This window comes from Epinephelus lanceolatus, chromosome 18 (assembly GCF_041903045.1).
Source record: "Epinephelus lanceolatus isolate andai-2023 chromosome 18, ASM4190304v1, whole genome shotgun sequence".
In the NCBI taxonomy this organism is placed as follows: domain Eukaryota; kingdom Metazoa; phylum Chordata; class Actinopteri; order Perciformes; family Serranidae; genus Epinephelus; species Epinephelus lanceolatus.
Window position 1 is genome coordinate 24,816,011 of NC_135751.1, and position 24,846 is coordinate 24,840,856.

General features: G+C 43.3%; 1 protein-coding gene across 2 annotated transcripts in view; it reads left to right on the forward strand.

The window, feature by feature from the left end:
• prkar1b (protein kinase, cAMP-dependent, regulatory, type I, beta) overlaps window positions 1–11,531 on the forward strand; it is a 110,350-nt gene extending 98,819 nt beyond the window's left edge. For both annotated transcript variants that reach the window (XM_033645293.2, XM_033645294.2), the window contains 2 exons: window positions 8,855–8,936; window positions 10,071–11,531. In XM_033645293.2, coding sequence (XP_033501184.1) covers window positions 8,855–8,936; window positions 10,071–10,243 — 255 coding nt within the window. In that variant the 3' untranslated portion in view covers window positions 10,244–11,531. The remainder of the gene's footprint in view (window positions 1–8,854; window positions 8,937–10,070) is intronic.
• Window positions 11,532–24,846: the final 13,315 nt, after the last annotated feature.

Genomic DNA, 24,846 nt, shown 5'->3' on the forward strand with positions numbered 1-24,846 from the left:
GTGTCTCCTTGTGGTTGTTTTGCCCCTTTATGTAGTTATTTTGTGTCTCTTTACAGTTCCTTTGTTTCTCTTTGTGGCCATTTTGAGTCTCTTCCTGGTCAGTATGTCTTAATTTGAGGGACATTTTGCAGGTGAAGGCCACGGTGGGGACGCTGATATTTTGGGGCCCGTTCAGTATTCTGTCCATGACCACTGCCGCCTAAGGTTATCCACAGAAACAGAGGGAGACAGAGAGACAAGTAAAATTGTTGAAAATCAGAGACATCAGTAAATATGTGAAGTACATTTAATATGTAATGCACAACATCTTCCAGGTTTTGGCATTTTTCCGAAAAAGACAATGTTCCCACTAAGCCAGGGGTGTCACACATACAGCCTGTGGGCCAGAACCGGCCCACCAAAGGGTCCAATCCGGCCCACTAGATGACTAGACTAAGAGGTGCCAGGTTTCAAGAGCAAGTTGAGCATGTTGCCTACTTCATGTAAGATTCTGCTTCACAGGCTTTTCCATCCTGACCAGAATACAGTCCTCTGATATAATAATTAATACTTACTGTGACTGACCATGTTTAAAGATATTGAAGATTGTGCAAAATACTGTCAATCAGCAGCTTCAGTTCAAAAGAATCTGTATCAGGAGATGTATGGATAAATGCACGTCATGACAGTGAGGAGGAGAAAAACTGAGGCTCTACTGAAATTGCGCTTATTTTTCTTGAGACATCTCAGGCTGTTCATCTGTTTACAAAAGGTTAAATGTCTTCTTGTAATTCTTTAGAACAAAAAATGGGAAAATATTGGAGCTGCTGGTCCTTAAAGGTTATTTTGCGATGGATTTATTGGGCCGGCCCATCTGAGATCAAATTGAGCTGTATGTGGCCCATGAACTAAAATGAGTTTGACACCCCTGCACTAAGCTGTTTACATGGCTAATGAAAATGAATATTCCACTAATACTGCCATTTACAAGCAGCTGTGCATATTCCGATTAACGTGCCCTAACATACTGTTTATCACTTCAAAACATGGAAAAACTGGAACAACTGGAGCCACTTGTGTGGTTTTGCTTCTCTGCATCAAAATTGGATTTTTTTTCAAAGTTTTCCACCAGTGGCAACTTGTTTCACCGTGTGAACATGGCCTTCCTCTTTCATTCCTTCAGTCACTTCTTTGAAAAGGCCAGATATTTTCACATCTCCAAAATCCTGTTGATGTCCAAATGTGGGCTTTTCTTTTCGGTGTGCATCTCTTGCGTCTGCAGCCTTGCAAACTGTTGGCAAGCTGGTTTACGTACAACACACAGAGCTGACCGTTAATAGGTATGAGGCTGTGTGTCGCAAACTGCGGTAAAAATCCCAGTTGAGATGCATGTTGTAAATGAATGTCCAAAGAATGCTCCTAAAACCTGAATATCATCAGCGTATCCCACGTCTTAATCAGAAAATGCTATAAATGGAGAAAGGCCTAATGCTGTTTACATGACCCGTATCAAAATTGGAATATTCTTATATTCGGAATAATAGTGTGTGAATATTGGTGTGTATGTAAATGTAGTCACTGAGAGTTTTGAAACATGGTGTTAGATATGCTGCTTCTTAGGCACATTCTTTCCTCTCAGTTTTCTTTACTTCTCACCTTTTAGCATAGGTGGAACAATTTCACAATTTTTAAATCCCTTTTAAGACTCCTCTTTACGTTAATCTGATGGCAGTTTTAAATGTCGGCCATGCATTTAAACTTTAAGTCTTGAGTCATTGGTGTTAATGTCACAGTGGAGTTACAAATCTTTTTTGATTTTGAAATGAAGCCAATCAGACTCCCGCCTGTTAGCCGCTGGATGAAAGTTTAGTAAAGTCAGGTGAGGGCTGTTGGTGCTTGTGCCATCCTCTCTGCGAGTACATTTACTCTCATCTCCTCCCATCATCCATCTGAACAGTTATTAAACGTGTGTATCTCATATTTGTCCTTTGACCCAACACAAGAGTAATCACACTGAGGGGATGTGAAGGGTCCCTGTGGGTCACACGGAGGATAAATCTTCTGTGGGTTGTCCACACTATATTGCCTGTTACTGTACTGGAATGTAATTTAGCTAATGGCGCTCAACACACACTTTTATAGACTGAAGATCAATGCAGTTAATGGATAAAGACAATGTTGAGTGCAAGCATACAGTAATAAGAACAAAGGTAAAGATTAACAGGTCTTGGTGTGGTGGGACCCCTTTTTTTTTGTCATTTTCCCTTTGAGAAGCAGCCCTTATGCTTCTTGTGTGTGCGTGTGTGTGTGTGTGTGTTGACGTTTAAGTGAGAAGGTGCAGACACTGCTGGTGCTGGGTGGCCTCGTGAACAGGCTACTCAGGATATCACCTTTCTTCCTCCATCTCTGCTTGTGCCTCTCTCTCACTCTGTCACCACGAGCCGACTCGCCACGCTCTGCATGTGGTATATATGTTTAGGTATGCATACGAGTGGGTGTGAATGTGCGGTTTGGTTAAGGACTGTGAAGAATGTTATCTGACCAGCAAGTAGTGGTAGTGATGATTTGGCTCACGCTACTTTTTCCTCTCTCGTCACTCTGTTTCTCTACAACTTCATTCATTCACACTTGTTTGTCTTCCCTTCCTCTCTGTCTTTTCTCCTCTACTATCTTGTGTTGTTGCCAGTCCTTCACGCCCTGCACTGTTAGGAGGATCTTCATTGTTTATAAAAGAAATATCTGTGGAGCAGAGCACTGCCCCTGGGGTGGTACAGTACGCAATGGTTATCTGGACCACACCAGGAGAGGCCTGTTGACGAAGGAACTACTGTACTTGGCAGCGCTGCACTGTCTCACTTTCTTTGTTTGGACATGAATGGAAAGGAGTGGAATCAACTGGTTGTAAACACAAGAGCTTCGATGCCTTGTCCCTCCTCATGCTCTCCCCATTCACATCTCTGTTTTCTGCCACGTTTGTACTCAGACCGCTGTTTGGTGTGGTGTGATGAGAGGTCCAATAACAGTGGTCGCTGCAGTTTTTACACATGAGATTCAACAGTGGTATAATTTTATGGGATTTGGTCACTTTATGAACAATCTCAGTGTCTACTACTATATGTGGTTGTATTTCCATCCTCCTGTTTTTATGCACATTTTCAGTTTGCACTCAAAAAAATTGAGTGGAAACACTGGGAAAAAAAAGTCAAAGTAATGCAAAAAAATTTTTTACACGTGGTACGTTAAAAACAAACAAAAAAGTGCAGTGGGAACAGACTCAGTGGATAAACCATGACGGACATGAAGCATGTGACTTATCAAAAGCTGAAAACATCCGATATGTGTGACCGGATGTGTTGTGATTTTCAAGGTTTCAAGGCTCAAATTCAGGGAGGTTTAGTGGTGTTGAGCTGTGAGGATTGCAGATTTCTACCAGCTGAAACTTCTCCGATTAGAACTCCTTCAGTAGTCACTGTTCAGGAGGTTTTAACCAGGAGCTGAGTTATCCACAGAGGTCTCTTCCTCTCCAAAACAAATCGGTAAAAACACCATATAAAGCAGCTTTAAGTTACAAATCAGTGTTTCTCCTATGCTGTTTGGCATGTCGGACCCAGGCCATTTGCTTAGCACCTACTCATGTGCTCACCTTTTTTTCTATGATAACGTAAGATCCAGATGTTCAGGGGTTTTCTACCAGGAGCTGAATTATCCACAGAGGTCTTTTCCTCTTCAAAATAAATGGTTCATGTGATTAAAATCGGTAAAATGAGCAGTTTCACGTTAAAAGATCAGTGTTTTCTGCTCAACACGGAGGAGCTTCTTGCTACGCTGGTCGACGCAAAAACACAAATGGTCCTGTCAAGAGCTAGTGTTTGATTTGTCTGTTCTGGGCTACTGTAGAACATTGTGGTGCAACATGGTGGACTCTGTGGACGAGAACCTGCTCCCCATGTAGATCATTCCAAGGCAATGAAAACACAGCAATTCTTATTCTCAGGTGATTACACACTAAAGAAAATGTACTTATATTATATTTCAGCCAATATATTCCCCTAAATCCTACACACTGGACCCTTAAATGAATGAAATCTTAAGGGCTTTTTTTGGTTAAGCAAATGCTTTATTACAATTAAAACTTGAAACCATTTGTTTTAAATGGAAATATGTGTAAGAATCTTCACATCTTTTCGGTCCTCCTGGAGCTTCATCAAAAGTGTCCAACACCACTGTTTCCAACACTGAGCTTAAATAGAAACTACCCCACCCATTTCACAGGTGTGCACAGGTATGCACATGTGTGGAGGAATTAATCAGCCGTGGGTGTGTTTCTCAGTAATTGACAACAGCCTGTGCACCAGATGTCACATATCCCACAAACAAAAGAACAAGGGAACAAGAAAAATATAGGAAAAACTCAAGTTCCCCACACTAAACCCCTGAGCTTGCCTGATAAGGACGAAATGCAGAAACCCGTTATTTTTAAATATCCCATGGAGAGAGACTCTCACTGCAGCCTGTTTTATTTTGTTCAGGAAAATGTCTGCGTGCAGCCTCCTTCTGTGGACGATAAAGGAGGTGCAGACTTCCATCTGTGTCACCAGTAATGAGGAAATACAGTGAGTGCTGAATGGAGCATTCCAAGGGAGCCCCGACCCACACTTTCAACGAAGTGGAAGATGAAATTTCCCAGAACACCTTGTGAAGTCAGCAACTTCGGCAAGTTTTGGAAAACAATTTGTTATTGTATGATCAGAATGTAGGCTATACAGACAACAGATGGTTGGACTGGCGTAAACTCATCAGCAACTCGGTTGAACACAGCGTCAAAATATTTAAACAGATTGACTTACCTGAACAAAATCAGTCAGAACTAGAAGACGTCGTAGGAGCCTCCTGTTTTCAGCATTTCTTCTCTGTTGATTGATCAGACGGAGAAGAATAAACATAGCACACGCCACAACACAAGCGTTGGAGCCGGCATTTTCAAACTTGAACGACTACCGGTATCTTGCATCGCTACTTCACGTGACATATGCCTGCACGTCGGCCAAAGTGGTGTCTCATTTCTTAGGGAAAGATCTCTACCCTAATATTTCTCACTTCCCTCATCAAGGGTTATCTCAATACCAAGTGGAAGATTTAAGGGGTAGAAATGGGATTGGGCCTTGGTTCCAAAGGTACCATACCGAAAGTGTTTGGTGGAAATGGGGTTTAAGATTACGTCCTCTTCGGTAAACTATGAATTGTGGCTCTTTTAAATCCATGGATACTGTTGGGTCTGATGATAATATGTACCAATGTTTTTTAATAATAGAACCCAGTTTGTGACACTTGGGGGGTATATGTTGTACTAAACATGATAGTGTTGCTTCCTCGTCTGTGGGGAGTTCTTTTTAAACATTTCATTTCTGTGTTCCTGTGTGTCCACATTGTGGTTTTAATGCCATCCCATATGCAATGAAAAGACTCACTGGTCAGCATAGCAGCATGTTAGTCAGCCACAAAAGCAAACTGTGAAACACCAGCCTTTTTTCTGCTGCTGCTGCTGCTGCTGCTGCTGCTGCTGCTCATAAGGAGTTAGGCAGCAGTCTGGAGCAGTATCAGAACCCAGGGCAGCTGACACAGGAAATAACCTGACTCCTGCCTCGTGCTCAGGGCAGTTCAGATATCTGTCCTGGGAGATCATTTCAGCTACTGAGACTGGCTAATCTTTAATCATTAGGCCGAATCAGACACATTTCATGCAGTCACCAAGTGATTGGGATTTTGGCCGCAAACCTCAGCGCCTGTCAAGCTTGTCCAATCAAACTAAAACCCACTAAAACCACACACCATTATGCACACTTTCCAAGTAACACTCACCGCTAACTCACTCTAATGTTGTGCAAATATTTTTTGTGTATACCATAAAAGTCCAACTAAAAGTGCTGTGTTACATCAGAAAAAAAGGTCTTTATAAAGCTAGTATGTGCTAGAATTTTCCCACAGGGACATACTTCCACAGGCCAGAATACCAGTTTTTTACCATCGTATTGTAAAAGATAAATAAAATCCAGTGATGGGAGAGGGGTAATATTTAGAGAAAAAAACTTTGGGATTGAAGTCATACATTTCCGAGAAAAAAAACTTGGGTATTTTCTGAGATTAAAGTCACAAGTTAAGTAGAAAAAGCAAAACAAAACAAAACAAAAACGCGGGTTTTCAGGTTGTCCATACATCCGTACTTCCGTTGCATTCTTGTGAACGCAATATCTCAAGAACGCCTTGAGGGAATTTCTTGAAATTTGGCACAAAGGTCCAATTGGACTCAGGGATGAATTAATTTGATTATAGTTTTCAAAGGTCAAGGTCACTATGACCTCACAAAACATGTTTTTGACCACACATGATACCACCTGCTACTCGGTTTTATACACACTCACACACCGATGGCATAGCCATAAGGAGCAATTTGGGGTACAGAATCTTGCCCAAGGATACTTTGACATGCGGACTGGAGGAGCCGGGGACTGAACCATGTATCTTTCAATTAGTGGATGACCCGCTCTGTTTACTGAGACACAGCTGCCCCCAAAAACTGAGCAAAGCGTTAGTTCGGGCAGGACACAATGTTAAGCTCAGCTCACATCCCAACTACATCAGCTGATCTCAAACAGCCAACCAACTGAGTTAGCAGCTGATTGATGAAAAAGAGTCAGCGATAGATCACATGATTCCTGTCTATACAACAAATTGGCAAATCTCATTCAGGGCGCCGTATTTAAACTGCTCTGGCCTGCCTACTGTTGCTGCTTCCTCTGCAAGCCACTTTGCAACCCGCCTCCACCCCAGTTCCTCCTTTTCATGCTGTGTCTGACTTTCCATGTCATTGATGCTGCTCTGTTCTGTTCCCGGGGGTCTTTGCTGCTGCTCTCCCTGCCTCAGGCTTTCCATGTAGGCGTATGGAAGGGCAGAGAGATATGTGCTCTCTGCCTCAGGCTTTCCTTGATTGCACATGGAAGGGCAGAGAGGCACGTGGAAGAGGCTTTCTGCGTAGGCTTAGGAAAGGCAGAGAAGCCCCAGAACAGAGCCATACCACCAAATATAATACTGCAAATGGAAATAAAGTTTTCTATGACTAAATTGTTCCTGACTGAAGTGCCATTTTTACCGAGGCATGCATATTTTGCAGTGTCAAGGTTAGCACCAAGGACTGTTATAGCAATACTCATGATAGTACTTGTCATTTTCTGACATAAGAAAGAAGTAGTAAGAAAACACTGATAACCTCTTATCATTTGTACGGAGTGATTCTACGTGAACTTGTCAGCCAGTCCCCAACACTCAATATCACCTTCAGCAAAGCTCAGCTACAGTATCACTACGAACTTTCCTCTGTGTGTGTGTGATGATCATTACGGGACAGTTTGGTCATCTCTCACACGCTGTGCCTCACTTACTTGAGCAGTATCCCCCACTTCTCCACAGTTCATTTCAAGCACAAGCTCACTAAGTCACACACATATCCCTTTCACTGAAATACAGTCTCACCTTTGTGTGCCCGCAGTAAAGAGCTGGCCGTTTTGGGGTTCTCATTAAAGCTCATTATATTCATATTTAGCATTATTAGCCTGGTCAGCAGACGGAGCAGAGAGAGCAGAGAAGGATTAGAGGGAGAGTGCTGGAACGGTCAAGTCTGCTTTATGACGCGGTCCAAGACAAGCTGGGAAGTTCCCCCACTGATTTCTTACCTGCTACCAATTAACAGCTGAACTTGAGTGCATGTAAATGTCTAGACATCGACATTTAAAACACATATTCTACCTCTGTCTAAACATACGCATGCCAGACACATGCTCCGCCCCACACAAAAAGTCATGCTTTTGAGAAATGTGTTGTCAAGTGTGTGGAGGTTACATGTTAATGTAGGCATACGGGGCTCCAAACACTTAGTGGGTAGCTCAGATGCAAAGATAAATACTCAAGGATACACTCATTCACACACACAGTTTGTCAACAGCTGCAAGATATGACAGCATGAACCGCTATCATCTGTTGGGCAGAGTGAACGGAAATCAAATTTCCTGTGTTATACTTTTTAGATGACTCACACACTCACTCGCACAACAGCAACCAGCGGGGTGATGGTAATATGCGTAGCGAGGTTGGTCGTGGAGTCCAGTTAGTCTGTCCAGCAGACATCAGCTGTTGATTTTCTCACTGCATGTGTGTATGTGCATTTGCGTGCGAGTCTGTGTTTCACCCTGAATCCATCTGTGTCTGTGTTGCCTGTTATCGTTGCCTAGTTGTGTGTGTCTGGAAATGCGCAATTAGGCTATGTGGGTTAGCGATATGCTGTTGGAGCAAGTTTTGGGGTGTGTTAGTGTTCTAGGGTCATTTAGGGAGACTATATTGGAGCTTTTTAGTCTTGGACAATACCGTTGTTTCCATTTTGTGGGTCAGTGCTGATAAACGGGATTATGTGACGGAGACACTGAGGAGTCAATTCAGCCTCTAACCGGGCTTAGATGTTTGTATTTATTACACTCTGGAGGAAATAAAGCAGAACCAATCAGAATTTGTATCACGCACCCCGTTGGAATATCTGCTTCATACGCGCACCACAGAACAGGTGTCCGTCCCACAGGAAAGTGGGCTAAATCCCGTGCACCTGTGTTCTTATAAAGCAAAGGAATTTCTCCTCGGCTTAATCCTCCTGACGATTTTCAGCCCCTCGCTAAATAACTCCTCCTTTTCCCTCCCACCCCCCTCCTTTCCTCCGTCTCTCCCCCTTTTTCACCAACACCCCCTCCTCCTTTTGTTTCTCTCCCTCTCATCCTGCTCTTTCTCTTGTCTCTCCTTTCTTTCCTCCAACCCTCCTTTTCTTTTCTGTCTCCAGGGAATAGCCTCTGTTCTGCAGCGTAGGTCTGACAACGAGGAGTACGTAGAGGTTGGACGCCTCGGACCCTCTGACTACTTTGGTGAGTCGGTCAAAAAATATACCTGATATTTAGCATTGTAAATATAAATTGTGAATGTATAAGTAAGTAGTAGTAGTAGTTAGGTAGTTAGTTTTTGTGTCATCTAGTAGCATTGGTGTGAACCGGAAGGTTTATAGAACGTTGCATTGCAAGTAGTTGCCTTTTTCAACTCGTCTCGTCACGAATCTTTGGTCTGAACTGGGCTCAAGAGACAAAGCAAAGTAGCAAATATCAACATTTGAGAAGCTTGAACCACCTTTTTTGGCATTTTGCCTGACAAATTCGAAGCAAAGTAGATTTCCATCTATTTTTAAATGCGAGAGATCAGAATTTGAGTGAAAATGCTCGGAATAAAAGCAAACTGTCATCCAATGAACAGTCTCAGCATCAGCAGGCTTTCGCATCAGGGACCCAGGCTCGTACCTGAGTACACTTGACCCCAAAGTCCAGTTCGTTTGATTAGTGTGAACACTGCAAGCACAGGCACCATACGTCGATCTGTTCTTGAGTCTACCCAAAAAGGTGGTCTCATGTGCAGTTCATTTGTACTCTGGTACTGTACGAATCAAGTGTGAACTCCAGCTGCACCAAAACAGGAAGTGGACTGCTATGTAACGTGACTACAAGGAGTTTTTAAGCGGTTTTTAAACTGTCTCAAGCGGCTCCTCCTCTAGCCAGGAGCAGAGTTTCAGCTGGCTGCTCTGGACCAGAGGTGTCTGTCTGTGGCACCTTTTCCTACACTGTAGAAGAACAAAAATGTCCCATAGATGACGAGGCAGGTTTATTCAGGTACAGAACAGCATTACTAATGTGAAAGCGGAGCAGCAGGGGAGTGGAGACAGAGCCAATTGTACTCAGGCATGGTACAAATCATTTGTACCTAATATAAAAACAACCTTGATCTTTTTCTCCAGTGCGTTGCTTTCTTTTGGCATACAGCATTTTTCCACAACTTCTTGCTGTTTTGGGGTCAGTTTACTGTGTGCCAGAAACAGATTTGCTGCTTCTCGCAACTGCATTGCAAATTTATAGAATGCATTAAAATTATCTATTACACAGGGATACATTACTGATAGAATTTCAAATGTTTAAACATTTGATTTTGATTGCTCTCTCCCCTTCCTCCTCATCCAGGTGAGATCGCCCTGCTGTTGAACCGTCCCAGGGCAGCCACCGTAGTCGCTCGTGGTCCGCTCAAGTGTGTGAAGCTGGACCGGCCCCGCTTTGAGCGTGTGCTGGGGCCGTGCTCAGAGATCCTCAAGAGGAACATCCAGAGATACAACAGCTTCATCTCCCTCACTGTGTGACACGTCGGCCCCTCTGGGCCCCACCAGCAGGGGTGGGCAGCATCAGCATCAGAGTTTGGGTCCATGGGTGGGAAGAGGTGAGGATGCGGGGTAAAGGACATGGGTTTTAACATCCACAACTACAGGGCGCTCATTTCCTGCCTTGTTCTTTTATTATTTTTTTTCCATTTTGCGTGTTTCTTTTCTTTTGATCTTGTGCACTTTGACTTGACCTGTGCTGTCATGTAGCTTTATGTCAAAACCAACATGCAGGAGTGTAAAAACCAGAGTGAGGACAGAGATCATTCAGCTCATTATATACTGTAAATGAGTCATATATACAGTGTGGCAGCTGTATATGATGCATGCTTCTAGACTGTCAAAGAATGGAGTTTGCACTTGAATGAATTTATGGAGGGTACGGATGAATTCAGGAAATAAGAAGGAAGTAAAGTCATGTTTACGTACAGCGGGAGGAAGTGAGCACACATTTCTTTTTTCGCTGGCTGTTGTTTGCCTTTTTTCCCCCATCTTTGGCTGTGCGCGGTGCCATTTCTAGGCCAAATCAGACCCGCACTACACTGACCTCTGTTCCCCCTAAAACGTAGATGTAGAGGTTTGAAGACAAATAAGCTCTTGGATGTTTCATTTTAGTGCTGTAAGTGTGGACCTTACTGCTGTTATCAGTTGGGGGCTTTGTTAAAGGCAGTTAAGATTTGAATATTTATTTTATGTGCCAGCCAAATTAACTAACAAGTTGCTTTCTTCTCAAGAATTCCCCTTTGTCCCAAATTCCCTGAAACGGTTCAGTCTGATCTATGAGCTGTGGAATCCCAAAGGAGCGGTAGTGTTATCAGTCCACATACACACTAACTGACATGAAACACACAACCATACTGTATACGCTTACACTGTCTCAGGACTATATGGATCTCCAACACAGACACACACGCACACACTCACACGTCTTTCCTGATGCTTTTTTAAGCTCATTTTGTTCTATGTTAAATCACTAGATGAAAGCTTTTGCACCACTTCAGAGTTCATAACGTTGGGTCAGTACAGATGTTTGATTTAGCTGTTTTTAAGACATGACTTCTATGTTATAAATATATAAAAGAAAGAAAAAATATACTTGTGTTGCTTTCCTTTGATCTACTGTAATCTGTCCAAGTTGCACACCTGACCCAGCGACTGATGTTGTATAAAATGGGACCTTATGAAAAGAATATTTCTATATTCTCTCTCTCTGTATGTCTTTCTTTGAACTATCAAACCATCTTGAGCAAATAAAGATAAGCTTCTGAAATCCTCTCGATGTGAGTCGTTATTTTCTCTTGATCAGCCCCTCCTTGTCCCCGTGTGAATGTGACTCTGTGCACATTTTTTTCACTTCGTTTATCCCCACTTCTGGCATCCTCTCCTCCTCTCCTGACTGGACTTAGTTCGCTCTCTTACCCTTTATGTTATCTCATGCCTGCACCCTGCCTCCCCTAAACATCATATCTCTATTAATCTCCCTTAAACTGTTCTCTTCAATCACACTTTTCACATTTCTCCCTACAGGTACCTCTTATCCATCCCATGCTCCCTCTACTCTGTGTCTCCCTCCACTCTTCCTTGCTCTCCATCCTTCTCACATTAAGCCAAGTGTCAGTCACCCGTCAGTCGGAGCTGTCAGAGAGCCTCAGAGCTCCTCCCAGCCAGTTTACACCACAGTGGACTAAAGCCTCTGCAGCTTTGACACATTCCTCTTCATCTTAATGCCCACTAAATCAACTAAGGAATGCGCCCCCAACTTGCCGACATTGAGTTTAGTACCCCCCTCCCCACACATATACGAGCTTGCACACACAACTTTATCACCTTGGAAATACACAAGAACACACATAAACTCACAAGCACACAGGTTTGGGGTTTGTAGCTCAGTGAAACAAGTATTGTGCCTCCATCTGCAAGGATTTGGGGTTTGATTTCAAGCATGAAAGTCCACTCACGGAAGTTAGACATTGTCAGCTGTCGTTTAGTTTCAGACTTCACTCGTAACAACTGGTGAACCAGGTGAGAGTGGACTCAAACGTATGACTCTGGAGACTTTACTGGTCAGAAGGTGGGTTCGGTACACAGGTTTATCAGAGGAGGCAAATAAATCCAGTAGGGATGAGGAAGAGACAGACTTAATCAACAGGCTAAAACCAAAATGAAAACAAAAGGCTGAACCACTAGACACAAGGAGCTAGGACAAACTGGCACTGAGAGAGAACACACACTAAATACTGTGGTGAGGGGAGGGCTAACGAGACACAGGTGAGGCTAATCAGGGCGGGACAGACAATCACACAAAGGTGAAATCATCAAAAGGGAGGGAAAACACACAGGGGCAGGAAGTGAGGTGATCTGAAACAATAGTAGATGTGAATGAATGAAATAAAAAAATAAAAAACATGACCTAAGGAATGTGAGCTGCGACATCACTCATATTTTACTGCAGACCCACTGTGACTCTTAAAGCAATATGTCACCCACAAAATGATCATATGCACATCAATTACCCACCGTATTATGCTGAATTCCTGAATAAAACTGTTTTTCTCGCACGCCTCAACAGTGAACAAAGAATCCAAAAACAGAAAATTCTTCATTAACTGAAGTAAAAGGAGACAACAACACTGCAAAACTTTTTAAAACATCCATTTACAAACTTTCACAAAAAACTTGCCATTTAATCCAAATCTCATATACTCAGTCATGAAAGTCACATTTCTCATATGCTACTCATATGCAAGCGTGTGCATTTGGAGCGCTCCTTAATGGTCTGCAGAAGTGTTTTAAATAGTAATACATACAAAAATGCATGTGTTAAGAGAGTACTGAGGTAAATAAGACTTGTGCTGTGTCTCAAATCGCGTACTTCTGTACTTACACTTAATATTTTGAGTGCATAAGTGCTTGAGAAGTATGGAAAAATGCAGTGCACTATGAGTACTATGAGTGTGGGGGGCGTCGGTGGTTTAGTGGTAGAGCAGGCGCCCCATGTACAAGGCTGTTGCCGCAGCAGCCCGGGTTTGAGTCCAGCCTGTGGCCCTTTGCTGCATGTCACTCCCCCTCTCTCTCTCCCCTTCACGCTTCACTGTCCTGTCAATTAAAGGCAAAAAATGCCAAAAAGAATCTCTTTAAAAAAAAAAGAAGTTGAGTGTGGAACTATGGACACTTCTCGCCCTCAATGGTCGCCATCTTGGCGACTTAGCGGAAGGGGAGGGACCACTTTTCAAACTGGAAATAGCGGCCGAGGACTGTGCGACCGATGCATTGTACAAATATATGTGTTTTTTGCACTAAGCACCACTAACGAATGCTAATGCTAGTTTGCTAACTAGCTAATTTTTGGTCGTCATTTCCGGTGAGTGCACAACAGCCGTGTTTGGTTTGAGACAACACTACTCTGTCTAAATAAGTAATAGTGCACATAGTATACTACATGGAAGTGTGCTAACGGAAGTATGCGATTTGAGACACAGCACAGGATTATACTGCAGGATTTGTGTGGGAGTTTGTAAACAAATGTTTTGACATTGATATGCTGTTGTGAAATGAGGTTACCTTTACATCAATTAACCAAGAATTATCTCTGTTTTTGGATTCTACAGTTTTCTGAATGAATTCAACATAACACAGGGTGAGTAACTGATTTGTGAACGATCATTTTGTTTGAAGTATTTCTTTGATGGGAATTAAAATTTTCTCCTGTTGTTTTGTGGATCAATAAATCTTTGAAGAGGACGCAGCTGATGTTTTAAAACAGCTTGAGAAACTGGTAATTCTAGATGACCTAAAAGGAGGATGGGTTGTTAAAAGAAAAATGCCAGGAACACACCACACGATACCTGCCCGATTACAGCCCGACACAGTGTCGCTCGGCTTGGATCGTGAACGACAACATGTGTGGTACATGGTAATCCATTATTTTATCTCGTGTGTCATAGTAGACGACAACTGACGCCCCGTCTGGGACGTCCCGATAGAAAGTCTAGCGTGTTTGATTTTCTTTTTGTCGTTTGTGACTCCTCTCGTCACAGCCGTCACTTTGACCAATAGGAACACAGAGCAATCTGCTGCTGTAGACAACCGGGCTTTTTTGAGGTTACCACGAGGGATGTTACCACAGTAAAAAGGGAAAAATTATGGCGTCAAAGAGCAGAGACACTTTAGCAACCTGGGAGTACTGCCATTAGCATCAAGCTAGCAAACAATGTTATGTTTCATAATGGAGGATATAAAGTAATAAAAACACAACTGCAGAGGCTACCAGCTTCATTTGAAACAAACTACATTAGAATTTATTTGTCCCTCTGTATTTTTCTATTTCTATTTTTAATCCACGCCCGTTTGCCTTGATAAAGTTAATGCATCGCGTCTGTTTGCATCTGTTTCAAATTAAAAGCCCCTTATAACTTCAGTTGAGAGAATCCCTTCGGTTTCTAAATAGGCTTTTATTGTCTTTTACGTTACTACAACAACATTTCAGCTAGCACATGAACAGACACAGTGACTGAAGTAATAGTAATAATAATAAAAATAGGGCAAGAATAACCCGATGACATCACACACGTCGTGAAAGACAACAAGGATAATTGGTGTGGAGCATCGTGTTGTCTGTCATATCTATCGGCCAAGTCACGGCACGATTTTATGACCCCACAATTGTGTAATCTGACATAGGGACCGTCGCAACAGACAAAAATGTTGTGTAGTGTGAACCCGGCATAAGTGGACCTTGAGTTGTGATTGTTTCGTCAAACTACTGTTTCCAAGGTCATGATTGGACTTACAGGCTTCACTTTTAGTCCAACAAAGACAACCTGAAAGAGCTTTGGATGCAGTCATAACAGGTACTGAGCTCCAATGTCAACAGATGCATCTCCATGACAACCAAGGGTCATCAGTGGATGGAATTTGTGCAGGTGGATTTGACTCCATTCACAGGAAAAGCTAGTTAATGGAGTTTAAGCTCAGACTGCTTTATCAAACCACCATATCCCAAAGAAAGCTTTTTTTTTATAACACTGGTAACATAAGAATGACAAATCAACCTGAGCTGACCCGTGTGTGTGTGTGTGTGTGTGTGTGTGTGTGTGTGTGTGTGTGCATGCATGTGCGTGTACGTGTGTGTCCAAAGTGCCTGATTAGGCAGGGCCATTACTGGGCCATCCTGTGTGGGCCACCTAAGGAAAAAACTTGGCAGTCACATGAGCAGTCAGATGAACCCTTGATACCACAACACTGTGCCAACCAACCAACCAAACACACACACACACACACACACGTTCACACACTCTTTTACCAACTTTTAATTTAAGTGACTCTGTTCTGTGTTTGGGTCCTTCATGCTATCACAGTCCCATAATCCATCACACAGCTCCTGTGGTCCCACTGTGCCCGCAACACTGAGGCCAAAAACATTTCGCCAACTAAGCTAACATCAGTTCAGGTAACTGCATCTTCACATTCAAAGCAACATGATCGTCAGGTTAGAAGAAGCTCAGCCATCAACGCTCTGATGGTCAACAGCAGCCAATTAAAAAGGACTTTTTAATGTTGTAATTCTACCTGAAAAAATAATTAAAGCTTCTCAGCTTTATTCACCTTTACATGAGGGACTGTAAAATGTTGCTTGGAGATCATCCAGTATTGTGGCTGATGTAATTTATTTCCACAAAACATACATTTCTGTTAAATATCCAGTTGTTTTTTCACTGCAGATCACTTAAGCCCCTTTTCCACTGGACAAAATACCCACCCACACACATCTGGCTTTTGTATTTAATGGGAAAGGTTACAGTCAGCATTCGCTCCTGGGACAAATGACTGCATTAGTCACAGGTATTTATCAGCTCCAGCTCCGATGGCTTCAATCGGCAGTGGCGGAAATACAACACCCAGGTGGACCAAGCCCCCGGGAGCAGTGCCAGGCTTTGAAATTTTACATGTTAGCCAAAAATTGAGCAAAGCGTTAGTTCAGGCAGGACACGATGTCAAGCTCAGCTCACATCCCAGCTACATCAGCTGATCTCAAGCAGCCCAATCAACTGATGGAGCAGCTGATTGATGAAAGGGAGACAGATGATAGATCACATGATTCCTTTCTATGCAGCCAGTTGGTGAATCTCATTCAGAGCGCCCTATTTAACCTGCTCTGGCCTGCCTACTGTTGCTGCTTCCTCTGCAACCTGCATCCACCCCAGCTCCTCCTTTTGCTGTGTCTGACTTATCATTTCTGTTTGTCATTGATGCTGCTCTGTTCTGTCCCTGGGGGGGTCTTTGCTGTTGCTGTCTCTGCCTAAGGCTTTCCATGTAGGCGCATGGAAGGGCAGAGAGGTGTGCTCTCTCTGCCTTAGGCTTTCCATGAGGTGCGTGGAAGAGGCTTTCTGCGCAGGCCTGAGGAAAGACAGAGAGGCCCCAAAACAGAGCCATACTGCCAAATATTATACTGCAAATGGAAGTAAAGTTTTTTTTGACTGAAGTGTTCCTGACTGAAGTGGAATTATAACAACCAGGTCTGTCGTGTGATGCCACTGGGCACCCGCGAAATGATGCATTTGACCATCAGGATTTGATCCATCTGGTCTGATAAACTTTCTAAGGTCAAGAAGAACCACATGATTAAATAATTTTATTCACAATCAAATTAGTAAAATAAAAACTAAGCTGAAAGTTAGTTGCTTGGCTGATGTCTCTAGTGCACCTGCTCTATGGGCCCCATGAAGTGGAAGATCTACGTAGAAACTGAGCTTTTGTGGCTTGTGCCACTGAGCTTTTTCATAGGAATGAGTATAGCTCCGCCTCCAATGTTGCATCCACTTCTCTTTATACATCCATGGGGTGGATGCACTAAGTTTAACCCCTTTGCGGGTGTGTCATTGCACAAAATCCCTCATGTCTCCGTCCAAGCAGTGCTCGAACATAATTCAGAATTTTGAGTTTGAGGTAGAGACTGAATTAGTGAGAGATTCAAAGAAAGAAGTAACCACCTGTAACGATCTACTACAAAACTGGGACTCAGTTACAGCGGAAAACACAAAACACCAACAACAGTTTATCAAATCCAGATTTTACTTAGGAGGTCAGGGGTCAATCACCTGAAGGCAGTCAGCTAAGGAAGAAAAGTCCGTTCAGGGAAATCACACAAAAAGCAAAGTTCGTAAATGCAAGCAGAGTCAAAAACCAAGAAATCAAACACCAGGAAAAGGCTGAAGAACATGAACACACTAAGGCGACAATGATAATCTGCCAGCTGAATGGGGAAAACACTGGGCTTTCAGTACACAAAGGCTGATTACTAACTACACACAGGTGAGTGGAGCAAGACACAGGTGAAACACATGATAACAAAGGCGGGAAAACTCAGGGAGTAAAAGAAACACTAAGCACAATGAGAACACATTTCAAAATAAAACAGGAACACAAACACATGAGCATAAACTAGACAGAATATTACACCTCCTTAACATTTTCATTGGCCTCCATGATGCTTTCTACTGTGTACTGAGCTGTTTGTGACGTCAAACGTGATACACCAGGGGAAAAAAAACAAAACTGTAGAGCCCTGTGCATGGCTCTGGTCTACTGGCAATGGGAAAGCTGTCTATTGTCTATTTTTAATGGGTTTTCCTGCGTTTAAAAAAACCCTGCACACACGCCCTAATTTGTGTGGGAAAAGGGGTATTGGACAGACCAATCAAACAAGTTCAGAGCTGTATAGGCTCAAGGTGGCATTAAAAAACATTTTGGATCAGTATTTATGCAGTGGTAGAGGCTGCTTAAATGCCTCAAGGCTATACATTGTTTTTTGTGGTTCTTGTTATGAGTGCAAACATATGTTTTTCCATGTTTTGTTCACAGCCAGCACAGCCTCAGTTGTGTGTTTCGCTCTGTGCCTCTCTTCACTCACGCAGCGCAAAGCAGAAGTGTTTCACAAGAGGAGGATAGCAACAGTAGCAGGGACTCAGGAGGATAAATGACCCCAACTGCACCATCTCCTCCACTCCCTCCATCCCTTTTTTTTTTGCTACTGCAGCTCAGCCCTACTATAACCTCCAGCTACTCCCACAGCGGAGTATGTTCGGTGCGAGACTCCTGTGCATTTTGTTGTCCAAACAAATAAGAAGCCAGACTCAGTGGGCTGGTGGGGAGGAGTAGGAGGAGACGGAGAGGAAGCAAGGGATAAAGATGGAGGTGGAGGAGGCGATGAACATGCAGGATGAGGAAGAGGAATGTGAGGGAATGCTGCGCCAGCTTTACTGACCTCTAATATGCTTTCATTTGCTTTTTAAGTGCGCTCCCGAGTGGTGTGAAGTCAACTGAGAACCACTGGGATTCATTTTAAAGAATTTATCCCAGCATGGGAACATTATGTCTCCTCATTTACAGGAGGGCTTCTTAAGTGCATCCCTCCAAATTCCAAGTTTTATATAACGGTTGCCAAAAATTTACAAGATAAGATGTCTGGGAGTGATTTGGTATGTGTGTGTGTGTGTGTGTGTGTGTGTGTGTGTGTGTGTGCGCATGCTTACATGTGTATTTGTTGCATCCTATAACCAGACACAGCCACTGATGATCTCATGAGAGGAAGTTTTATTTGGTGCTGCATATTTAGATCTGGCACAGTGAGCGTAGCCCCTGGGCGTGTGACCCTCACCCCCTTTCTCTTTCTCTCTGATTCTCTCTCTTTTGTTTCCTGTCCTCCTCTTCTGCTCTCTGTGTTCCCATAGCTGCCATCTCTGCTCCCTTCTATCCCTTGTCTGGGTAGATCCAGGCTAATTAAAATGCCTGCCAACACCAGGCTACAACTTCCATTGATTCTCGCTGCCTGCTCCCTCCTCCATGATCCCTACACCCGTGTGGAAAAAAAAATCAACCCCCAACCGCCTGCACTAATGACCAGTGCCTTTGATAAGCAGCTCTTTTCTCATTGAGATATATTGGGTGTGGCGACCTGACCGTTCCAGAGTTCAGCCTGGCTGGGCTGAAGCTCGAGGTCCAGGGGAATCTCATCTCTGCCCGGACCCTGATTCTGCTGCTCCGATTCTCAGCTCTAATTGTGACCTTCTCTGGTCAAAGGTCACCACCCAGGCCTGGTCACAGGTGATTGAGCAGTGGTGAGGCTGATGGGATTGAAAGGTTAGGGATGAGAGGGGGTGTCGGGGGAGAATGAGGGTCAAAAATTGGGTCAGAAGATCATCACAAGGTCTGGCTCAGTCCTTCTACATAATGACGACAGGATAACTTGGTGGTCAGTTACGGTTATGGAGCACCAATTTAGCATTGCACTCCAATCACATTCTTGAGCCTTTTTCTTATATGAAGTCCAGAGAATGTCCAGAGAATCAGGTCCAGACATTGTCCAGAGTTTCCCTGTCATACATGGAGCACACAACAGGAGATTGTCTGTGTCAGACACGTTCTCACCTACTGGAAATACGGAAAATTGGTTATGGTGTTGGGTTGACGTCTGGGCAGAGCATGCAGCAGGCAGGATGTGATGCAGATTACACTACAGTCCCATAGCCGGTTTGTAACTTGGTTGTAACTGACAGAGTCTCTTGCTGTTCCTTGACTTTGTCTGTGATTTTTGGCATCAACCATTACTGACAGAAGTTCCAGATCTTGTTGTCTCTCCAGTCAGACAATTCCGTCGCTGTCCTCGTGCAAATGACCCTTCTGTTTCACCCACGAGTGTTTAATCTTTTCCACTTTCCTGCAAGCTTTCAACAGAAATGTCATCCACACACTCACTCACTTGTGGTGAATTCTGCAGACAATTACCTGCTCTATTCACACATGTGCTCACTTGGACATTACATGGACTTTGTACCCGGAGAAGACATTCTCACACACAGCTCCTCCGAGTGATATCTAGATAATTTCAGACTTGCAGTGCATGTGTGAAAGGGGGTTTGGAATGTAATAAACAGTAAAGTTTTCAGCCCTGACTGTTGCTGACTTGTAAGAAATCACTTGAGGAAATTTATTAGACTTTGTGCAGCTCCTTCTGGAGCTGGCTTTGTTCAACTTTCGTCACATATGCTGTAGAACTCCTTAACGCCTGTGAACAGACTTTAAGGCCCAGTCCCAATCACCCATCCATGTTGCGTGTTCATGTCTAGAGGTAGGGTGTCCTCTTTCTTGTTGGGAGGTTAGGGTGAAGTGTTAAGCGGGATTTATGCTTGTGTGTCAGCTCTATGCAGATCCTACGCTGTAGTAGCTTACGCACATGGCCGACGCCATTATGAGCATTTATACTTGTGTGGTGGTGTGTCTGTGTCACTCTGCAGTTACACCTCCAAGGCACTAGTTGGCGGCAGGGTTTCTGTGAAGTGCTGTTAAGTTTAGCTGATTCGAAACACACTTTAAGCACACATTAAACATGACTTAATAGCGACAATTTCACATTTATGAAACCCACATACACAACATGCTAATTTTTTTAGCACAAGGCTGTGGCATCTTACATTGTATAAATTAGCCCAGCAGCTAGCAGACTTTTCCTCTACTCATATGGAGCCAGGGACAACAGCAACGTTTGACAAAGGTAACAGATCATAATTTGGCTCCATTACAACTCACAAGGTTCACAGACAAAACAACTGTCTTATACTAAACACGTTTTCCAAACAGATATAACATGCTAACGTTATTAGCACAAGTCTATGACATTTTACATTGTATAAATTAGCCTAGCGATTAGCAGAGATTTCCTCTGCTCATATAAAGCCAGGATAAATCACACCTTATTGGGCCTTATTGTCTTCACAATGTATTGTTTATCTGTGAAATTAAAGTAAATTAAAACTTTGTTTCCACGGAGGGAAATGGTTTCAGCTTACAATAATAGATAGGAGATCTGCGTCTTCTGGGGAGGTGCATGTCAGGCTATGGCGTAGGGTACGCTGTAGATACAGCGTTGATTCAGCACAGAAGTATAAATCCCGCATTAGGGCTACATGGCCTTCCAAACGGAGATTTTTTCAGAGGCACACTTCACACCAAGTGTTATGAGAAATCATTGGCAAGATGACTGTACTAGCAACATGAGAAACCCACAAATGTATTTTCTCTGCCATTAAAGATATAAAAATGATAACTATCACATTGTCATAGTTTAGTGTTGTTTTAATGTATTATAGGCCTTTTCTTTGTAACAGGCCATGACATAAGCTAATGTTACCTCGTTTTACATGACAGTCCCCCATTTTGACATATTTCCATGTTGTATATGTTGCATATGACGCCCATAATATAATTAAAATCCAGTTGTTACTGCTCCTCTAATATCTGACTGGTAGGTTAGAAACATGGGTTTCTGACATTAGCCTACAGAGCATCGCTCATTTCCTGGTAATTAAGTAGTGTTATTTTTATTTGATGACTTGTTTGATTGATTAATAGCGTGAAACTTAAGCTGTGAACAAATTACGAGCATCCAGACAGATGCAGAAAGATGCCTGTAGTACACGTAAGAGAAATCACCACAGCAGAAGACGCCATATTGGCCATGTCTGCCTACTCTTGTTGCATTTCTTTATGTAAATCAATTATGTATCAGTGATGTATCAGGGTCTTGAAGGGTGGTCCTATTTCAGAGTGGAAGATTTCAACCATTATCCCTTGTAACTGTTCTGAAGGGCAAGGTGGCGCTCAAAAACAAGGGGTAGGGGTTAATATAAGAAATGGAAGTGGGCCTTTGATGTGAAAAAAAATGATGCAGTTCCCCTCTAGCCATCTTCTTACTTAAAGTAACAGTCATGAACCAATTCAAAGTAATTGAAATGATTGTTCCACTTCCTGCCACTGTCTTTAAAGGGGCATGTCCTTTGCCATTTGTCCACAGTAGGACACGGCCGACTGCCTTCGAGAGAAGAAAGGAGAAGGAGCGAAAGCAAGAAATGAACGAGGGGATGAGATACCATCTGTTTGTTTTTCTGCTTTTCTTTCCCAAGCTTGTTATCGTTCCTCATTTCCTGCTGGACGACAAGTAAATAATTCACATGTACACATGTACCAACACTGAGCCCAGGCCTCCCTGACTTGTCTGGATTTTGGCTTCAGTTTCAAAGCTATTCCCAGTAAACGGAGCCTTGGTGACTTGCCTCCAAACGACGTGTAGAAAAAACAAACAAAAGGCTGAAATGTTCTCCCGATATTCTGCATGCTCAAGGGGGGAAAAATGTGTGAGTAGCATTTTTCTGAGTGAGATATTCCATCATGCACATGACTCTGCAATCTCCTGCCCACGCTGATCCCGACCCAGCACAATCCATCTCTTCAGTTCGACTCTGACTTCACTCTCTGGGGAGGCAGCTCAGCAATTGTCTCAATTGTTCCTTTTTTTCAGTGCCTCCTACTCTCTGAGGAATCGTTAAGGGCTTGAGTGCAGATCATAAAAAGTAGTCGAACTCTCTTCTAATTTCATTAGCAAGATGAAGGAATGCCATGGGCGAAGAGTCCCCGTTGGACTGTTTAGGAAATGGTTAATAGATCTTTGGCCTTAAGACATTTTTGACGGATGATTTTTTTCCCAGATGAAGCATCTCATGTTTCAAAACCAATTGTCAGCTTTTGAGACATGTGATGCTTCAGTTTGGACTGGGTGCTCAGACATTCTTCAATATCCGGATAAGATTCGGCATCGTCCCCAGTAATGACCACATTGTTGGGGTCTATTAGATGAGAGTGCCTCAGTAAGTCTACCCTCACATCCCCGGGGATTCACCTCATCCCCAAAACACAGCCACTCACCGCAGGTGTGCAAAGTCACAAGGCAAAGGCTGTCAAGTGTCTCCTGATTTTGAGGCCACCCTAGACATCCACAACCCTCCAGCCCCTACTGAAGGACCCTCAAATCCCTTCAACGTCCCAGCTGCACCCTGAGCAATGCCCCTGGGCTGAGGCAGTGGCTGGGGAGTAGAGTCCACAGGGGTGACCCGGCTCTCCCTAAACCCTGCAGGAATGTGTGGATTTGAGTGAGTGCTGTAACCAGAGAGCACTCTCTCCTATCTTTAAGCCCATAATGGAGCCACTTCCTGTTGATTATCAGTTTGTTGTGATCTCCCTCTGCCTTGGGATTTTGACACTTCATCTTGAGTCCTAGGAGAGGAGGAGGAGAAGGAGGAGAAGGAGGAGGAGGAGGAGGAGGAGAGGTGTTATTATGGTTCTGGTCTGTGTACCATAATGACAGTATGGGCTGGCATCAAAGGCTCGGGGACCAAAAAAAGTTATTTTTCCAATTTGAGTTCAAGATCCTTCAGCAAACCTCTGTGTACGCACATACGCACACACACGTGCATGCATGGAAACGTCACCCAGTGTGTCATTCTTTGATACAAGGCATAGATTGCTTGACATCAAACAAGTATGGGGCTCTCAGGGTTTCCTTGAGGGCCAGCAGATGGGGACGAACACCAGACGGGGGTGTCGTCTCCAGCTCCATTCTGGCAGGGACATTTTCCCTTTTTTCTCCCTCTTGTTTCAATCTACTCTGAACTGTCAAATGAAGGCAGGAATACCAGGAAAACAAGAATGGAGGTCTTGCTAACTCCATCCTGTCTCATATTTTCCCTCCTCTGTCTCGCTTTCTCTCGCTCGCTGACAAACATCCCTCAGCGGTGGATCTGGTACTGCTTTTATGGCCTCCAATAATAACAACAACAATAAAAGAGCCAAAAACCTGCAGTAATTATTTTTTAAAAGCAGCTATAGTGTTTCTTCCAGAGAAGCTAGGTGGGAGCTTGTTGTGGTAGGGGGGTTCACATTAACCGCTGTTAATAGTTACCATGATGCGTGCAAAATAGCATCACAGTACGGCCCATAAACTAGGTAGGGCTTCTCTCCTGGAGGTTAAGTGCTTTGCTCAGTTAGGTGTGGTTGCTATAGGAATGGCGCTGTGTTGAGGAAAATCTCAAACACAATTCATGGCGCTGCTCACTGCACACCTTCACAGCCCTGGGGCTGATAGCACATGGTAAAACGATGAGTGCATCCAAGTGGATTCTCTAACTGGTTGTAATCGCCCTTTAATCCTGGGGTTTTCTTTTAGTGGCATCTTTTACTTCAAACCCTTGCAACCATAGATGGATTAATGAACGGGCCTGCTGGTCAATGTCAAATGCCCAGTTGAAATGTGACAGGAAGACTGAAAATAACCACAGAGAAATAAAAAAAGACCACAGAGTGATGCAAGGGAACTGCAAAGAGACACAAATAACTACAAAAATTGCTAAAATAATCACAGAGACACAAAATAACTACAAAAAGGGGTAAAAAAAACCCCACAAAGAGACACAAAATGACCAAAAAGACAATAAAATTACCTCAAAGAGACACAAAGAACCTCAATAAAACACTAAATTACGGCAAAGACACCCTAACAACTACAAAAACATACAAAACAACCACTAGGAGACACAAAATGACCATAAAGTGACACAATACGACCAAAAAGACGATAAAAATTCCCTCAAAGAGACACATAAGAACCTCAGGAAGACACAAAATCACCTCAAAGTCACCCAACAACTACAAAAACAATCGCTATGAGACACAAAATGACTACAAAGTGACACAATACA